A 17,547-nucleotide genomic window follows, 5' to 3' on the forward strand; every position below is an offset into this window, starting at 1 on the left:
AAGAATAGCACCAGTATCTGCTTCTGGGGAGGCCTCAGGAAGCTTCCACTCATGGCAGAGGCAAAGGGGAGCAGGTGTCACATAGCAAGAGAGGAAGTAGGAGAGAGAGGAGGAGGTGCCCAACTCTTTTGAACAACCAGCTCTTGCATGAACCAATAGAGTAAGAACTTATTACCACAGGGAGGGTACCAAGCCCTTCATGAGGGATCTGCCCCCATGACACCCCCCACCAGGCCCCACCTCAATACTGGGAGTCACGTTTCTTTTTCTTTTATTTTTTTTTAAATTTTTTATTTCTATAGGTTATTGGGGAACAGGTGGTGTTTGGTTACATAAGTTTTTTAGTGGTGATTCATGAGGTTTTGGCGCAGCCATCACTGGAGCAGTATACCCGCACACAACTTGTAGTCTTTTATCCCTCACCCCCTTTCCATCTTTTCCCCCTGAGTCCCCAAAGTCCATTGTGCCATTCTTATGCCTTTGCATCCTCATAGCTTAGCTCCCACTTATGAGTGAGAATATATGATGTTTGGTTTTCCATTCCTGAGTTGCTTCACTTAGAATAATAGTCTCCAATCTCATCCAGGTCTCTGTGAATGCCATTAATTCATTCCTTTTTATGGCTGAGTAGTATTCCATCATATATATTCATATATATATATATCACAATTTATTTATCCACTCATTGATTGATGAGCATTTGGGTTGGTTGCACATTTTTGCAATTGCGAATTGTGCTGCAATAGACATGCATATGCAAGTATCTTTTTTTGTATAATGATTTCTTTTCCTCTGGGTAGATACCCAGTAGTGGGATTGCTGGATCCATAGTAGTTTTACTTTTAGTTTTTAAGGAATCTCCATGCTGTTTTCCATAGTGGCTGTACCAGTTTACATTCCCACCAGCAGTGTAGAAGTGTTTCTTGTTCACTGCAGCCACATCAACATGTATTATTTTTTGATTTTTTGATTATGGTTATTCTTGCAGGCATAAGGTGGTATCACATTGTGGTTTTGATTTGCATTTCCCTGATTATCAGTGATGTGGAACATTTTTTCATATGTTTCTTGGCCATTTATGTATCTTCTTTTGAGAATTGTCTATTCATGTCCTTAGCCCACTTTTTGATGGTTTTTTTTTTTCTTGCTAATTTGTTTGAGTTTGTTGCAGATTCTGGATATTAGTCCTTTGTCAGATATATAGATTGTGAAGATTTTCTCCCACTCTGTGGGTTGTCTGTTTACTCTGCTGACTGTTCTTGTGCCATGCAAAAACTCTTTAGTTTAATTAAGTCCCAGCTATTTATCTTTGTTTTTATTGCGTTTGCTTTTGGGTTCTTGGTCATGAAATCCTTGCCTAAGCCAATGTCTAGAAGAGTTTTTCCAATGTTATCTTGTAGAATTTTTATAGTTTCAGGTCTTATATTTAAGTCTTTGATCCCTTGAATTTTTTGCATAAGGTGAGAGACAAGGATCCAGTTTCATTCTTCTACATGCGGCTTGCCAATTATCCCAGAACCATTTGTTGAATAGGGTGTCCTTTCCCCACTTTATGTTTTTGTTTGCTTTGTTGAAGATCAGTTGGCTCTAAGTATTTGGGCTTGTTTCTTGTTCCACTGGTCTATGTGCCTATTTTTATACCAATACCATGCCGTTTTGGTGACTATGGCTTTATAGTATAGTTTGAAATCAGGTAATGTGATGCCTCCAGATTTGTTCCTTTTGCTTAGTCTTGCTTTGGCTATGCAGGCTCTTTTTTGGTTGCATATGAATTTTAGGATTTTTTTTCTAGTCTGTGAAGAATGATGGTGGTATTTTGATGGGAACTGAGTTGAATTTGTAGATTGTTTTTGGCAGTATGGGTATGCTATTTTCACAATATTGATTCTGCCCATTTATGAGCATGGGGTGTGTTTCCGTTTGTTTGTGTTGTCTATGATTTATTTCAGCAGTATTTTGTAGTTTTCCTTGTAGAGGTCTTTCACCTCCTGGGTTAAGTAGGTTATGTATATTCCTAAGTAATTTAATTTTTTTTTTTTTTGAAATGGAGTCTTACTCTGTCACCCAGGCTGGAATGCAATGGCGTGATCTCAGCTCACTGCAACCTTCACCTCCTGGGTTCAAGTGATTCTCCTGCCTCAGCCTCCCAAGTAGTTGGGACTACAGGCATGTGCCACCACACCTGGCTAATTTTTTGTATTTTTAGTAGAGATGGGGTTTCACCATGTTAGCCAGAATGGTCTCGATCTCTGACCTCGTGATCTGCCTGCCTCAGCCTCCCAAAGTGCTGGGATTACAGGCATGAGCCACTGCTCCCAGCCAGTGTTTTAATTTTTTTGCAGCTATTGTAATAGGGGTTGAGTTCTCAGTTTGACTCTCAGCTTGGTTGCTGTTGGTGTATAGAAGAGCTACTGATTTGTGTACATTAATTTTATATCTGGAAACTTTGCTGAATTCTTTTATCAGTCTTAGGAGCATTCTGGAGGAGTTTTTAGGGTTTTCTAGGTAAATGATCATATCATCAACAAACAGCAACAGCTTGACTTCCTCTTTACCAATTTGGATGCCCTTTATTTCTTTCTCTTGTAGATTGCTCTGGCTAGGAGTTCTAATGCTATGTTGAAGAGAAGTGGTAAAAGTGAGCATCCTTGTCTTGTTCCAGTTCTCAGAGGGAATGCTTTCAACTTTTCCCCATTCAGTATTATGTTGCCTGTGGGTTTGTCATAGATGGCTTTTATTACATTGAGATATGTCCCTTGTATGCTGATTTTGCTGGGTGTTTTAATCATAAATGGATGCTGGATTTTGTCAAATATTTTTTCTGCATCTATTGAGATGATCATGTGATTTTTGTTTTTAATTCTGTTAATGGGGTGTATCACATTTATTGACTTGCATATGTTAAACCATCCCTGCATCCCTGGTATGAAACCCACTTGATCATGGTGGATTATATTTTTGATATGTTGTTGGATTCAGTTAGCTAGTATTTTGTTAAGGATTTTTGCATCTATGTTCCTCAGGGATATTGGTCTATAGTTTTCTTTTTTGGTTATGTCTTTTCCTGGTTTTGGTATTAGGGTGATACTGGCTTCACAGAATGATTTAGGCAGGATTCCCTCTTGTAGAATAGTGTCAATAGGATTGATACCAATTCTTCTTTGAATGTCTGGTAGAATTCAGCTGTGAATCCATCTGGTCCTGGATGTTTATTTGTTGGTAGTTTTTTTTTTTTTTACAAGAGCTGCTAAAAGGGGCTCTAAATCTTGAAACAACTCCTGGAAACACATCAAAACAGAACCTCTTTAAAGCATACATCTCACAGGACCTATAAAACAAAAATACAAAAAAAAAAACAAGGTATACAGGCAACAAATAGGAATGGTACCTCTCACATCTCAATACTAACATTAAATGTAAATGGCCTAAATGCTCTACTTAAAAGATACAGAATTGCAGAATGGATAAGAATTCACCAACCATCTGCTACCTTCAGGAGACTCACCTAACACATAAGAACTCACATAAGTTTAAGGTAAAGGAGTGGAAAAAGACATTCCATGCAAACAGACACCAAAAGCAAGCAGGAGTATCTATTCTTACATCAGACAAAGCAAACTTCAAAGCAACCGGAGTTTAAAAAGACAAAGAGGGACATTATATAATGACCACAGGCCTTGTCCAATAGGAAAATATCACAATCCTAAATATATATGCACCTAACACTGAAGTTCCCAAATTTATAAGACAATTACTAATAGACTTAAGAAATGAGATAGACAGCAAGACAATAATAGTGGGAGACTTCAGTACTCCACTGACAATACTTGACAGGTCACCAAGAGAGAAAGTCAACAAAGAAATAATGGATTTAAACTATGCTCTGGAACAAATGGGCTTAACAGATATTTACAGAACATTCTACCCAACAACTGCAGAATATACATTCTATTCATCGGCATGTGGAACTTTCTCCAAGATAGACCATATGATAGGCCACAAAACAAGCCTCAATAAATTTAAGAAAATTGAAATTATGTCGAGCACTCTCTCAGACCACAGTGGAATAAAACTGGAAATCAACTCCAAAAGGAAACTTCAAAACCATGAAAATACATGGAAATTGAATAACCTGCTCCTGAATGATCATTGGGTCAAAAATGAAATCAAGATGGAAATTTGAAAATTCTTCAAATTGAACAACAATAGTGACACAACCTCTGGGATATGGCAAAGGCAGTGCTAAGGGGAAAGTTCATAGCCCTAAACAACTACAACAAAAAGTCTGAAAGAACACAAATGGACCATCTAAGATCATATCTCAATTAACCAGAGCAACAAGAACAAACCAAACCCAAACCCAGAAGAAGAAAGGAAATAACCAAAATCAGAGAAGAACTAAATAAAATTGAAACAAAAAAAATACAAAAGATAAATGAAACAAAAAGCTGGTTCTTTGAAAAGAAAATTAAAATTGATAGACCATTAGCATGATTAACCAAGAAAAGAAGAGAGAAAATTCAAATAACCTCGCTAAGAAACAAAACAGGACATATTACAACTGACACCACAGAAATACAAAAGATCAGTCACGGCTACTATGAACACCTTCATGTGCATAAACTAGAAAACCTAGAGGAGATGGATAAATTCCTGGAAAGATACAACCCTCCTAGCTTAAATCAGGAAGAATTAGATACCCTGAACAGACCAATAACAAGCAGTGGGAGTGACATTTCAACATGAGATTTGGAGGAGACAAATATCCAAACTATATCAGTGTTCTATTACATATTGCAGAACAAAATCTATTAATCTGCCACCGTGATATGGTGAAAATATATATTAGGTCTTTGTCCCCAATTCCTGGAACAGAGTTCCTTAAATGCTTGGGATTTCCTGAGTGATAGGAATATCTTTTGTTATTCATAAGGAGCCCCTTTGGGACTCACTGGAGTATACCTTAATGAGGTGACTCAGAGTGGTGTCTCTAGACAGCTTCAGGATGGGGGCTGGTCACCAGAAAGACCAAACACATGATTAGAAGGTAGGAAATTTTATCTGATCCCCTGACTTTTATTCTATTCCAGGGAGGGGATAAAATGAGGCTGGAGATTGAGCTCAATAAAAACTCTTGAACGACAAGGTTCAGAGAGCCCCTGAGTTGGTGAACACATCCACATGCCATCTACCCGGACCCGGTAGGGACAGACGCTCCTGCATTTGGACCCTTTCAGACCTCAACTTACATACCTCTTCATCTGGCTGTTCAAACGTGTCCTTGATAAGAAACCGTAACAGTGAGTAGAGCACTTTCCTGAGTTTTGTTGGTTGTTCCAGTGATTATCAAACCTGAGCGGGGGGTGGTGGGAACCACTGAACTTGTCCTCAGCCTTGGCACCCCATTTGTGGCCAGCATCTCAAGTGGGGGGCAGTCTTGTGTGATTGAGCCCTTAACCTGTGGGGCCTGCACTGACTCCAGGAGCTGGTGTCAGAACTGGACTGATCTCTAGGATACCTAGTTGGTGTCAGAGAATTGGAGAACTTGGTGGTATGGAGAAAATGATATGTATTTGGTGTCAGAGATGAAAACACCACTGCCACTTTTAACCAAAACCTCCTTTCCCAGATTTTCTATCACCACCCAGTTTCTGTCTCTTCTCCTTCCTTCACTCTAAGCCCCACTCCTCCAATACGCTGCCCTTCCTCTACTCACTCCTCACCCACACCTTAGAAAATCCATCCAGCTTGCAACCAATTCAACAAAAGCCTCAGTGGCTAGCCTGAACGGTCTCAAGAGGACAAACACCCCCAGACCCAGCTGTTCTTCTTCTTCAGGTCTGAGGGTGGTGGGAACAAGGGGCTCAAGTCAACCCCATCCTACAGCAGAGGCACCTGAGGTTCAGAAAGGAAAAGAATTGCAGAAAGCTAGGAGATGTTCTGCACCACTACTAGGACCTGCTCCTTCAGCTACTCCTCTCCAGCAGCCCCAGGACCCGACCTTCCAGGGAGCTCCTCCTGCCTACATGTGAGCATCCTCCCTTCCCATCAAGGCTCCATTTCCTACCAGCAGTTTGCAAACTTTAGGCTAGAGGGAGCCATTATTGTTAGGGAAGTAGGAGCCTAGGAGAGCCAGAGTAATGCCATTTTAAGTTCAGCTCCATCTTGACTAACAAGACACATTCCTTGCCAGTCATGACCCATGGTCCTAAGATGCTTATGGTTGAGGAAACAGCCTAAAGATCCCTGCAAGGACACTCCTACAACAATGGAGAGTCCGGTTATCCCCATACCCATAACCATGTATGCTTTCTAGTTAATAACAGCTATGCTTTGATGGACGCACACACTGAAATGTCAAGGAGAGTTTTCTAAATCAACTTTGTCATGCTGTCTGCTAACTCTCACATACTCACAGCTTAGTTTAGTCTTTGCATAGACAAGACCCCTATAAAAGAAAAACATAAAACAAGACTGTGCGTTCCTCCACTTGCTTTCTAAGGATGCCCTGCTCTGTAATGGAGTAGCTTTCAATGAACTTGCTTCCTTCACTGAACTTTGAGACTTGCCTTAAATTCGTTACTGCGCGAGATCCAAGAATCCTCTCTTGGGATCTGGATCAAGACCCCTTTTTCTGGTAACATTATCAGTGCACAGTGAAATGAAAAATATAAGGAGAAGTGAAGAGCAGCACAAAGAATTTGCCTTCTAAGGTAAATGCATGCCAGTGTCGCTGAAAGACTTTTAGCACCCAGGAAACACCTCCCTAAAGCAGAAGATGCATGGACTATAGTTACTGTACAGCAAAAGACATGTATATGCCACCATCAAGACACAGCTGCTCATGAAATAAACTGTGGTTTAGTTTCTCTGTGCTCTTTCAGTGTGAGGAATGTCTTGGTTATTATCAACATATTTTTCTTATGGGGACCTTCTCAGAAAACAATAAGGGATCAATGAGTTGTTTTCATCAGTTGTGCGTGATGTTATTAGTGCTTACGAGTTGGTTTCCTCTTTCTTTCTTCCTTCGTACTGAGGGAAGACAGCACCTCTCAGCCTTGCAGTTGGGTGGGGCCATGTGGCCAGCACTGGCCAGGGGAATGTAGAGGGAAATGCTGAGTCATCCAGGCTGGGAAAGCTGGCACTCAAAGCTGTAGTCTGGGAGGCTCACTCTACCCTGCTGAACTGCCCTCGGAAGGCACATGTTCCATGCAGCGCAGTTCAAGCACAGCGGAGCCTCTGTTGGCCAGGATTGCCCAGCCCCCTCCATCCACATTTTCCCTGAGTGAGAAATAAAACATGATGGTGTCAAATCCCAGAAATGTTTTATACCTTCCCCCAAGCCACCCTTTTTTTTAAGAGCTAGGGCCATGCTCTGTTGTCCAGGCTGGAGTGCAGTGGCGCAATCATAACTACTGAAGCCTTCTTCCACCTCAGCCTCTCGATAGCTGGGACTACAGGTGTGAAGCCACCATGCCTGGCTAATATTTTAATTTTTTAAATGTTATTTTAGATTCAGGAGGTACACAGACAGATTTGTTAAAAGAGTATACTGCATGATGCTGAGGTTTGGGCTTCTCTTGATACCAATACCTAGATACTGAACATGGTCCCAATAAGGAGTTTTCCAGTCCTTGCCCCTTTTTGGAGTTCCCAGTGTCTATTGTTCCCATCTTTATGTCCTTGTGTACCTGATGTTTAGCTCCCACTTATAAGTGAGAATATGTAATATTTGGTTTTCTCTTTCTGCATTAATTTGCTAAGGATAACAGCCTCCAGCTGCATCCATGTTGCTGCAAAGGGCATGATTTCATTCTTTTTTTATGGCTGTGTAGTATTCCATGGTGTTTATGTTCCACATTTTCTTTATCCAATCTGCTGTTGATGGGCACCTGGGCTGACTCCATGCATTTGCTACTGTGACTAATGCTGCGATAAACATACACATGCAAGTGTCTTTTTGGTAGAACAATTTATATTCCTTTGGGTATATACCCAATAATGGGAATGCTGGGTCAAATGGTATTTCTATTTTTAGTTCTTTGAGGAATCTCCAAACTGCTCTCCACAGGGGCTGAACTAATTTACATTTACACTTGCAGAGTGTAAGAATTCCCTTTTCTCCACAACCTCCCCAACATCTGTTCTTTTTTAAAATAGTAGCCATTTTGACTGGTGTGAGATGGTATCTCACTGTGGCTTTGATTTGCATTTCTCTGATAGTTATGTTGAACATCTTTTCATACACTTGTTGGCTGCATGTGTATCTTTTGAGAAGTGTTTGTTCATATCCTTTGCCTACTTTTTAATGGGGTTATTTTTTTCTTGTTGATTTAAGTTCCTTACAGATTCTGGATATCAGTTCTTTGCTGAATGCATAATTTGCAAACATTTTCTTCCATTCTGTAGGTTGTCTGTTTACTCTGTTGATAGTTTCTTTTGCTGTACAGAAGCTCTTTAATTAGGTCCCAACTGTTAATTTGTTTTTGTTGCATTTGCTTTTGAGGACTTAGTCATAAATTCTTTGCCTAGGCTGATGTCCAGAAGGGTATTTTCTAGATTTTCTTCTAGGATTTTGATAGTTTGAGGTCTTACATTTAAGTTTTTAATCCATTTTGAGTTAATTTTTGCATGTGGTTGAGAGGTAGGGGTCCAGTTTCATTCTTCTGCATACAGTTCTCCCAGTTTCACAGCAGTTTCCCCGGCGCTATTTATTTACTAGAGAGGCCTTTCCCCATTGTTTATTTTTGTTGATTTTGTTGAAGATCAGCTGGTTGTCAGTGTGCAGTTTTATTTCAGAGTTCTCTATTCTGTTCTATTGGTCTATGTGTCTTTTTATAATTTTTAAATTTTCTTTTATAGAAATGGGGTCTTGCTATTTGCCCAGGCTGGTATTGACAAAATGCATAGATGCTAAGTGTACAGCTTGAAGAGTATTGATAAATGTAGACAACACAGCCACTACCCTAATCAGAATAGGGAACATTTTCATCCCTCACAAACATCCCTCAAGTCATTTTCTGATCAATTTCCATCCCCCTGCCCAGGCAACAGTGTTTTGCAGTTTTCAGGGAACAAATCTTGTAGTTCTTTGGTTAAATTTTTTTTGAAGCTATTGTAAGGGGAGTTTTCCTAATTTCATTTTTTAATTGCTTGCTGCTAGTGCATAAAATAGAACTGATTTTTGTATCTCATACCCTCAACCTTGCTCAACTTGCTTATTAGCACTACTAAAATGTGTGTGTGTGTGTGTGTGTGTATTTGTGTGTGTGAATCTCTTAAGGATTTTCTACATACAAGATCATATCATCTGCAAATAGAGATAGTTTTACCTCTTCCATTTCAATCTGGAAGACTTTTATTTCATTTTCTTGTCTAACTGCTAGAACCTCCAGTGCAATATTGAATAGAAGTGGAGAAGGCAGACACCCCTGTTTCTGATCTTGCGAGGAAAGCTCCCCATTGGCTTTTTCTTTTTTTGAGACAGTCTCGCTCTGTCACCCAGGCTGGAGTGCAGTAGTGTGATCTTGGCTCATTGCAACCTCTGCCTCCCAGGTTAAAGAAATTCTCCTGTCTCAGCCTCCTGGGACTATAGGCATGCACTGCCATGCCTGGCTAATTTGTGTATTTTTAGTAGAGATGGAGTTTTGCCATGTTGGCCAGGCTAGTCTTGAATTCCTGACCTCAAATGATTCACCCACCTTGGCCTCCCAAAGTGCTGGGATTTCAGGCATGAGCCACCACGCCTGGCTCCCTTTTGGCTTTTAACATGGACAAAGCAAATTACTTTTCTACTCCACCAGCCCCTCTCTTCTTGTTTGCTTCTGAGGAACCCACTTTAAGACAAGGCACCTCACAGAACTCCCCACTCCACTACACCCTCCATACTGGTTGCCAAAGTATTTGCTCCAAAAACAAAGTCTTTGAATAACAACAGCTGTTGCTGAATGAGATCACTTAGTACCAAGCTCTCTGGACAAATACTCCAGGTAATGTAGGCAGCATTCTCACATCCTTCAGAAAATGGAGGCGCAGAGATATTCCATGAATTGTTTGAGGGGCCAGTCTAGAAAAAGGCAGAGCTCAGCCTCGTACCCCATCCCACATAAGTACTGTGCTGTCCTGCTCAAGAGCTGGGTCACATGGTCACTTCCAGCTTTGAAGAAAGCTTTTTTTCCCTCCTCTTTTTTGTTCTGAAAATTTTCAAATGCACAGAAACAGTGAAAGAATAATACAGTGGACTCTAAGATATATGTCACCTACAGTCACCTAATGTTAACATTTCTCTTTCACAACATTTGAGTGTAAGTTGTAAACATTATGGTACTCCACTCCTAAATATTTCAACATGTATTTCCCAAGAACAAGAAGATGAACATTAATTCCATAGTATCATCTAGGACACTATTCCATATATAAAACATTCCCAAAAAACCTAAGTATCTTTTGATAGCTTTGCTGTTGTTGCTGTTGTTGTGTTAGTTCAGGATCCAATTAGGATTCACTGCTGCATTTCAGTGCTATGCTTCCTTTGTCTCTTTTAAAAATTTTTATTATTTTGTTATTTTATTTTATTTTTTGGAGACAGGGTCTCACTCTGTCACCCAGCCTGGAATGCAATGGTCTAATCATGGCTCACTGCAGCCTTGACTTCCTGGGCTATAAAGAACTCCTCCTACCTCAGCCTTCTGAGTAGCTGGGACTACAGGCACACACCACCACACCCAGCTAATTAAAAAAAAAATTTTTTTTTTTTTTTAGAGATGCAATCTTGCTGTGTTGCCGATGCTAGTCTCGAACTCCTGGCCTCAAGTGATCCTGCCACCTCGGCCTCCCAAAGTTTTGGGATTACAGGTGTGAGCCACTTCACCTGGCCTCCTTCGTCTTTTTTAAGCTACCTTTTTTTGTGTTTTATTTTCTATGACATTGACCTTTTGGAAGAGTCCAGGCCAGTTGTTTCCTAGGATGTTCCTGGATTTGTCTGACTGTGTCCTCACCATTAGATTCAGGTTACACTTTTGACAAGAATACTGCACTGGAGATGTTTTGTGTTCCTCATTGTATCACTTGGGGAGGGACATTGTGCCAGATGGTCCCACTATTTGAGATGCTAAATTTGGTCATTTGGTTAAGGTAGTGACTGCCAGGTGTCATCATTGTAATATGGTTTTCCCTTTGTAATGAATAAATCTGTCGTTGGGTGGGAGGGAAGGTGTTGTGACAGGTCCACTGACGGCTGCCTAGCACCTGGTTCCCCCTTCCCTGCAACAGAACCCCAATTTCCTTTGGTGCAGAAAAAATTCAGCACAGATGTCTTGGTGGCCCTCTGAATACTCAGTGGCTGTCAGGCCCTGTGGCCAGGCATGATGGCTCATGCCTGTGATCCCAACACTTTGGGTGGCCAAGGTAGTCCCTCGGCCTATTGGGTGAATAGCCTGTCCCCCAACAATTTTTCCACTCAGTGGCTTTAGTATCCTTTGATGATTTTTGCCTCAGTTAATCCTCTGAAGGTGGCAAAGTGACAATTTAAAAAATCTCAAATTCCCGCTGTACTGGTTAGCTGGCATTTTTTTGTAAAGAAGAATTTCCTTATCCTCTTTCCTATTCTCTCTGTTGCTGTCTCCCTCTCTTCCTCCCTCTCACTAGAATAGGCTAATGGACTTAAAACAATTAAATGTGCTATAAGCCATTACTCTTTCTATTCTTCTTGATGTTCAAATTGTCCTGCATTTGGCCACTGGGAGCTTAGGAGGCAATTTTTTCTAAATGGGCACACGCCTGCACCTCAGGAAATTGGGGTTCTGTTGTAGGGAAGGGGAAACTGGGTGCCAGGTAGCCATGAGCAGACCTGTCACAACACCTTCCCTCCCCAGGGCCTCAGTTTTTTGGGCCTTAGAACGGGGTAATAAAACTCCTCGCACAAGGAAGCTCCTCAAAAAGCTCTGCTTCCCTTCCCCTCCTTTCCTTCACTTCCCTTGCCACTGCCTTTATCCTCCTCCTACTTTGGATCAACAATGTTGCATTATCTTCACCTGCTTGCTCCTCAGTTTTCTCATCTGTGAAGTGCAGATAAAGAATATACTGGGTTGTCATGAGGCTTACTTATGCTGCTGTAAGTCTGTGGAATTTCAAGACTCCCCAAGCATTCTTCATAGTGGGAGTGTGGCCACACAGAGTCTCATGGTCACCCTTGGCTCTCACTCATTTTGCTAAATTAGCTCAGCACAGATGTCTTGGTGGCCCTTTGAATACTCAGTGGCTGTCGGGCCCCATGGCCAGATGCGGTGACTCACCCCTGTAATCCCAGCACTTTGGGAGGCCAAGGTGGGAGGGTTGCTTGAGCCCAGGAGTTTGAGACCAGCCTGGGCTGGGCAACATAGTGAGACCCAGTCTCTATTTTATATATATAGCCCCCCGTGTGTCTTTTGAACTGTCAAAAGCCCTTAGCTTTTGAATGTGGATATCCTGTATTTCCAGCTTCAATTATTGAAGAGACTTGCCTTTCCCCATAGTGTGTATATTCTCGGCACCATTATCAAAGATTAGTAGACCATATATGCATGGGATTATTTCTGTGCTCTCTATTTTTCTGCATTGATCTATGTATCTATTTTTATGCCAGTACCGTACTCTTTTGATTACTATAGCTTTGTAATATAGTTTGAAATCAGGGCATATGATGCCTTCAGCTTTCTGCTTCTTTCTCAAGATTGCTTTGGTGATTTGGGGTCTTTTGTGGTTCCATATGAAATGTTAGAATTGTTTTTTCTATTTATGTGAAAAATGTCATTAGAATCTTGATAATGATTACATTGAATGTGTAGATTACTTTGGGTAGTAAAGCCATTTTAACAATATTAATTCTTCTGATCTATAAACACGGGCTATCTTTCTACTTATTTATGTCTCCTATAGTATCTTTCAACAGTGTCTTACAATTTTTAGTGTGCAATTTTTTGTGTGCATCTTTCTTTCACCTCCTTGGTTAAATTTATTCATATTTTATTCTTTTTGGTGTTATTGTAAGTGGGATTGTTTTCTTAATTTCTTTTTGAATAGTTTGTTGTCAGAAATCAATAATAGGAAGAATTTTGGAAAATTCACACATGTGTGGAAATTAAACAACACACTCCTGAACAGCCAATGAGCCAAAGAAGAAATCAAAAGGGGAATAAACAAGTATCTTGAGACAAATGAAAATGGAAACACAAGGTACCACAACTTATAGGATGCAATAGAAACATTTTTAAGAGGGAAGTTTATAGCGAAAAATACCTACATTAAGAAAAAAGAAAGACATCAAACAACCTAATTTTATATTTCAAGGAACTAGAAAAGGAAAACTAAGCCCCAAAGTCAGCAGACTGAAGGAAATAAAAAAGATGAGAGCAGAAATAGAAACTAGAAAAACAACAGAAAAGATCAACAATAAAGATCAACAAAATTAACAAACCTTTAGCTAGACTAACCAAGAAAAGAGATAATTCGCATAAACAAAAGTATAAATGAAATCGGAGACATTACAACTGATATCACAGAAATACAAAATATCATAATCAACTACTATGAACAATTATACACCAAGAAACTGGATAATTTAGGAGAAATGGACGAATTCCCAGAAACATACCATCTATCCAAACTGAGTCTTGAAAAAACAGAAAATCTGAACAGACCAATAACGAGTAAGGAGATTGAATCAGTAATCATAAACCTCCAAGGAAAAGAGACAAAGGAAAGCCCAAGACCAGGCCTGACCACATCTTTACTCAGTTTTCCCCACGGCCCCCTGTCCCCACCCCTCTTAACCTGTCTCCCTAACTTCCTTTCTCCTGAGGTGCTCCCCGGGGAAACCCCTTGCACCAGAATCCCCTACGCAGGCTCTGCTTATAGGGAAGAAATGGAGGACAGAGGGGATGGAGTGGGGTGTGCCAATAAAGTATTTTGAATGAAACTAGCAGACACCTTTGTTCCTAAAGATTCCATGGTCACACCAGCTCTGGGATGTTTACTAGCTTCTTCACCCTGAGCTATTCTCAATCTCAGAGCCTCATTGCTCTCAATCATTCTCTCCTCCTCACCCCTTTCTTTCCAGGTTGCCAATAGGAGCTCCAAATACTTTCTGGCTATTTCATGTAACCATCTAGTTTTCCTCAGCTTGGCTTCATGCACACTTTTGCAAATCAAAGCCATTCAGCAACTCAGAGGAACAAAAAGGGGCTTAGTTAAAGGTAGCAGTGTCTATGACTGGCAACCGTCTGTGTGCTCCCTTACACATAGGGTCGTGTGTAAGAAGCCTACACGCAATGCCTGGCACACTGCACTCCACACATGGTATGTACACTCCTTGGGCAATGCCTCCTAAAGGCTTAGGACCATTCCCTGTCGTCCCGGGGCATTTAGAATAAAACCCACACTCAGACCCTGCCTCACAAGACCCGACATGATTTGGGTCCTCACCGCTCCTCTGCCCTCTTCTCACTTTCCAGCCATGGGATGGCCCCTCTTTCTCTTTTCCTGCCTGAGGCTCCCAGAAAACCTCTTCCCTTACCTTCTTCTACATAAATCCTACTCTCCCTCCGGCTCAGTTCCAAGCTTCTTCCTCAGAGGTTGCTCTGGCCACTGAAATTAAAAGAGGCCTCCTTCTGTTCGTTTCACTCGTGGCACCGCCATGCAGTTTTCCGTGTATCACCGTCAGTTTCCTTGCGTGTGTGTTTGGCTTTTCACTTGTTTCCCCCTTGCACTGTAAACCTCTCAAGGGCAGGACACTTGCTATCTTGAGGGGCGCTGTAATGCCAGGGCCAGGTCCCTGCCTGTCTGGTGCTCAGCCAGTGCCGCTCTACACGTGTTTGCTGAATGAATGGAGCAGTGAACCCTCAGAAATTCGCCTCCAGAAGAGCGCCTTGGCCGTCTCGGTGTCTCCTGGCCTCCGAACATCACCCTTGGCTCTCCCTCAAGGGTGAGCTCCCAAAGCGAGAAAGTGACCCTGTCCTGCACCCGGCCCACCACTCCAGGGCCTCCGCCAGTACACGTCTTCGGCCTCCGCCTAACGCACTCTAGCAGGCACAGACCGCCACGCCCCCACCCCTCCAGACGGAAGGACTGCAACCCCCACAAGGCACCGTGACTCAGCGCCACCCGATTGGTGAAGCCTCTGGCGGCGGCCAATAGGACGTGGTTTTGTTGGCGTGTGCCGCGGCCGCGCGAGTCCTGGAAAGCGTTGTTGGCCGGGTTGCTCTGGTGCCGGGTCTCGGGTCTGGTGGCTGCCTGCCCTCCAACATCTCGCCATGGGGAGCACGGAGAGCAGCGAGGGCCGTAGGGTGTCCTTCGGAGTGGACGAGGAGGAGCGGGTCCGGGTGCTGCAGGGCGTCCGGGTGAGCGGCGCCGCCTGGGCCGGGGCGGGCGTGGAGGCCGCGGGCGGGCGGGGGAGGTGCGGGGCGGAGCGCGGGGCCGGGGCTCCTTCTACGCGTGCGGGGCGTGGGGCTTGGGAGACTCCGGGGGCTCAGGCCAGAAGGAGGCTGCACCGAGACGCGAGCCCGAGGCTGGCAGCCTTGGAGCTTCGCGACACCGGCTTCAGGGAAGGAGTGGAGAATGGGACAGGTGCGAGGCCCCTGGGACACGAGGGGACGCTCTGGCCACGTCCTGGCTCCAGTCGGCTTAGTTTTTACGTTTCTTGAATTTGCGCCTGGCCTCCCAGCCTGTGGCTCCTCAGGTGCGCGCCTCTCGTTCTGGGTACGCGGTGCCTCCCACCTGGGCTTTGCCTGGGCACTCAGCTCTTCCCCGCCGGTCTGTTCTCCACAGCACATCTGAGGGGCGCAGGAAGAACCGTAGCTCAGATCCGATCCCCTTCCTTGCCTAAAACTCTCCGGTGGATTCCTAGCGCGCTTGGATGATGCCTTCCCTGGTTCCAAAGCTGGCAGCTGCCCGCCGACCTCTGGGACTGCATCTCGGGCCATTTCCCTCTCGTGGCACCCGCACCTCGTCCCCAGCGTCAGGACCGCCGTGTTTTGCTGGAGAGTGCCGCTGGCTCAGCACAGGGTCTGTGCGCCGGCTGTTCTCTCTCCTTCAGCTCTCCTTAAATCCCGCTCTTTCTTGCAATTCTTGTTGTAGTTCAGATATCACCAGATAATCCTTCCCTGACCACCCAATCTGAAGTAGCCTCCTACCCCCCGTCACACATTTATTATTTTCATAGCACTTATCACAATGATCACTTCTGTTGATAATTGTTTACTTGTTTATTGCGTTTACCGCTAGAGTGTAAGCTTGTTGAGGCTAAGGTTCCTGTCTGATTGAAGACTGTCCCCAGAACCCAGAAGAATAAAAGCAGCTCTCATTGCAGTGTAGGGGCCATGCTTTGGACTAAACCCTTTGTAAGTAACTGATTTAATTTTCAACAGCCCTATTTAGCCCATTATTATAGATTAAGGAGAACTGAGGTACTGAGAGGTGAAGGAACTGATCCAAGGTCGTGTAAATAGTAAGTGGGAGAGCTGGGATTGAAACAAGCCAATTCCAGGGCATGTTGCTGTGCTCGGCCTCTTCCTCCACCTGTGTCTACACCTGCAGGTGCTTTGTAAGTAACTGCGGAGAGAAGAATGAACCCAGTAAAAGGGACCATGATTAAATAAAATGCACAGAGCTGGGAGTAGGTGAATTAGTTAATTAAGGAGGAATTAGGGAGATGGCTTAGAAAGACAGACTTCAGGAGGTCTGGCTCATTAGCTGTGTGACCTTGGGTAAAAAACTCTTTTGAGCCTCAATGGCCACATTAAAAAAAAATTGGATGTGTATGTATCCTAGGTACTGCCTAGGATAAGATGATGTCTGTGAAAGTGTTACGGAAACGCACAGAGAGAGTGCTTGTGGAGGCCTCTCTTCTTAGCCTAGCAGAGTACTTGGCACATTTGGTGCTTGCTATGTGTTGTATAGTTTTGTGGACCTCACTTGTGGCAAAGATTAAATGGGGGAGGAGATGGCTTGTGTTGGAAGGCCGAGAGGGAGGAACCTGAATTGGAATTTAGAAAGAAGCTTGGCTCTGTTTGCGTGCTCTCACCCTTGTGATTTGGTCTCCTGTTTTGGGGAATGTTGGAAAGTTAAGCTGGAGTCTTTAGGGGTTCAGGGGAGTGCCTTTGGGCGTGCCTTCTTCCAAGTTGATTGGAAACCTCATGTTTTTTGAGTATTATATAAGACAGGTACATTTTATTTTTAGTTCTCTTAAATACTTCTGTAACATATAAATTCTCTGTATTTAAAGATGGAGAATTGGGCTTAGAGGGGTTAAGGAATTTGCCCAAGGTATTAATCTGAGTAACTTCTGGGACTTTAATTAAGATCTTTTGGGTGCAAAAAGCAACTTTTTCTCACTTCTGTAATCCCCACCCCCCCATGATGTATGCAAGACAGCCTGAAAATGTTGTGACAATACCTGTACCTGTCCTGACAGGGATGATAGTGCCCCACTTAGTTTTAAAACTAGAAGGAACTTTGGTGACTGGCTGCTTTCTTTTCCAGCTGGGCAAACTAATCAGAGAGGATAAATGACTT

The 17,547-nt window shown here is 43.0% G+C and overlaps 1 protein-coding gene across 8 annotated transcripts in view; it reads left to right on the top strand.

Annotated features, from left to right (window-relative positions):
* Positions 1-15,180: 15,180 nt before the first annotated feature.
* The window catches only part of CHCHD6 (coiled-coil-helix-coiled-coil-helix domain containing 6), a 250,023-nt gene continuing 247,656 nt past the window's right edge, over positions 15,181-17,547 (top strand). For 6 of the 8 annotated variants that reach the window (XR_010118639.1, XM_063630687.1, XM_063630685.1 and 3 more), the window contains exon 1: positions 15,195-15,374. Coding sequence is in view for 7 of the 8 variants with exons in the window: in XM_063630687.1 (XP_063486757.1) it covers positions 15,288-15,374 (87 nt within the window). In the remaining variant the exon portion in view is untranslated. Of the gene's footprint in view, positions 15,375-17,547 lie in introns of all 8 variants that reach the window. The other 2 variants (XM_055260225.2, XM_055260226.2) reach the window with 1 other exon arrangement.

Source organism: Symphalangus syndactylus, chromosome 21 (genome assembly GCF_028878055.3).
Source record: "Symphalangus syndactylus isolate Jambi chromosome 21, NHGRI_mSymSyn1-v2.1_pri, whole genome shotgun sequence".
In the NCBI taxonomy this organism is placed as follows: Eukaryota; Metazoa; Chordata; class Mammalia; order Primates; family Hylobatidae; genus Symphalangus; species Symphalangus syndactylus.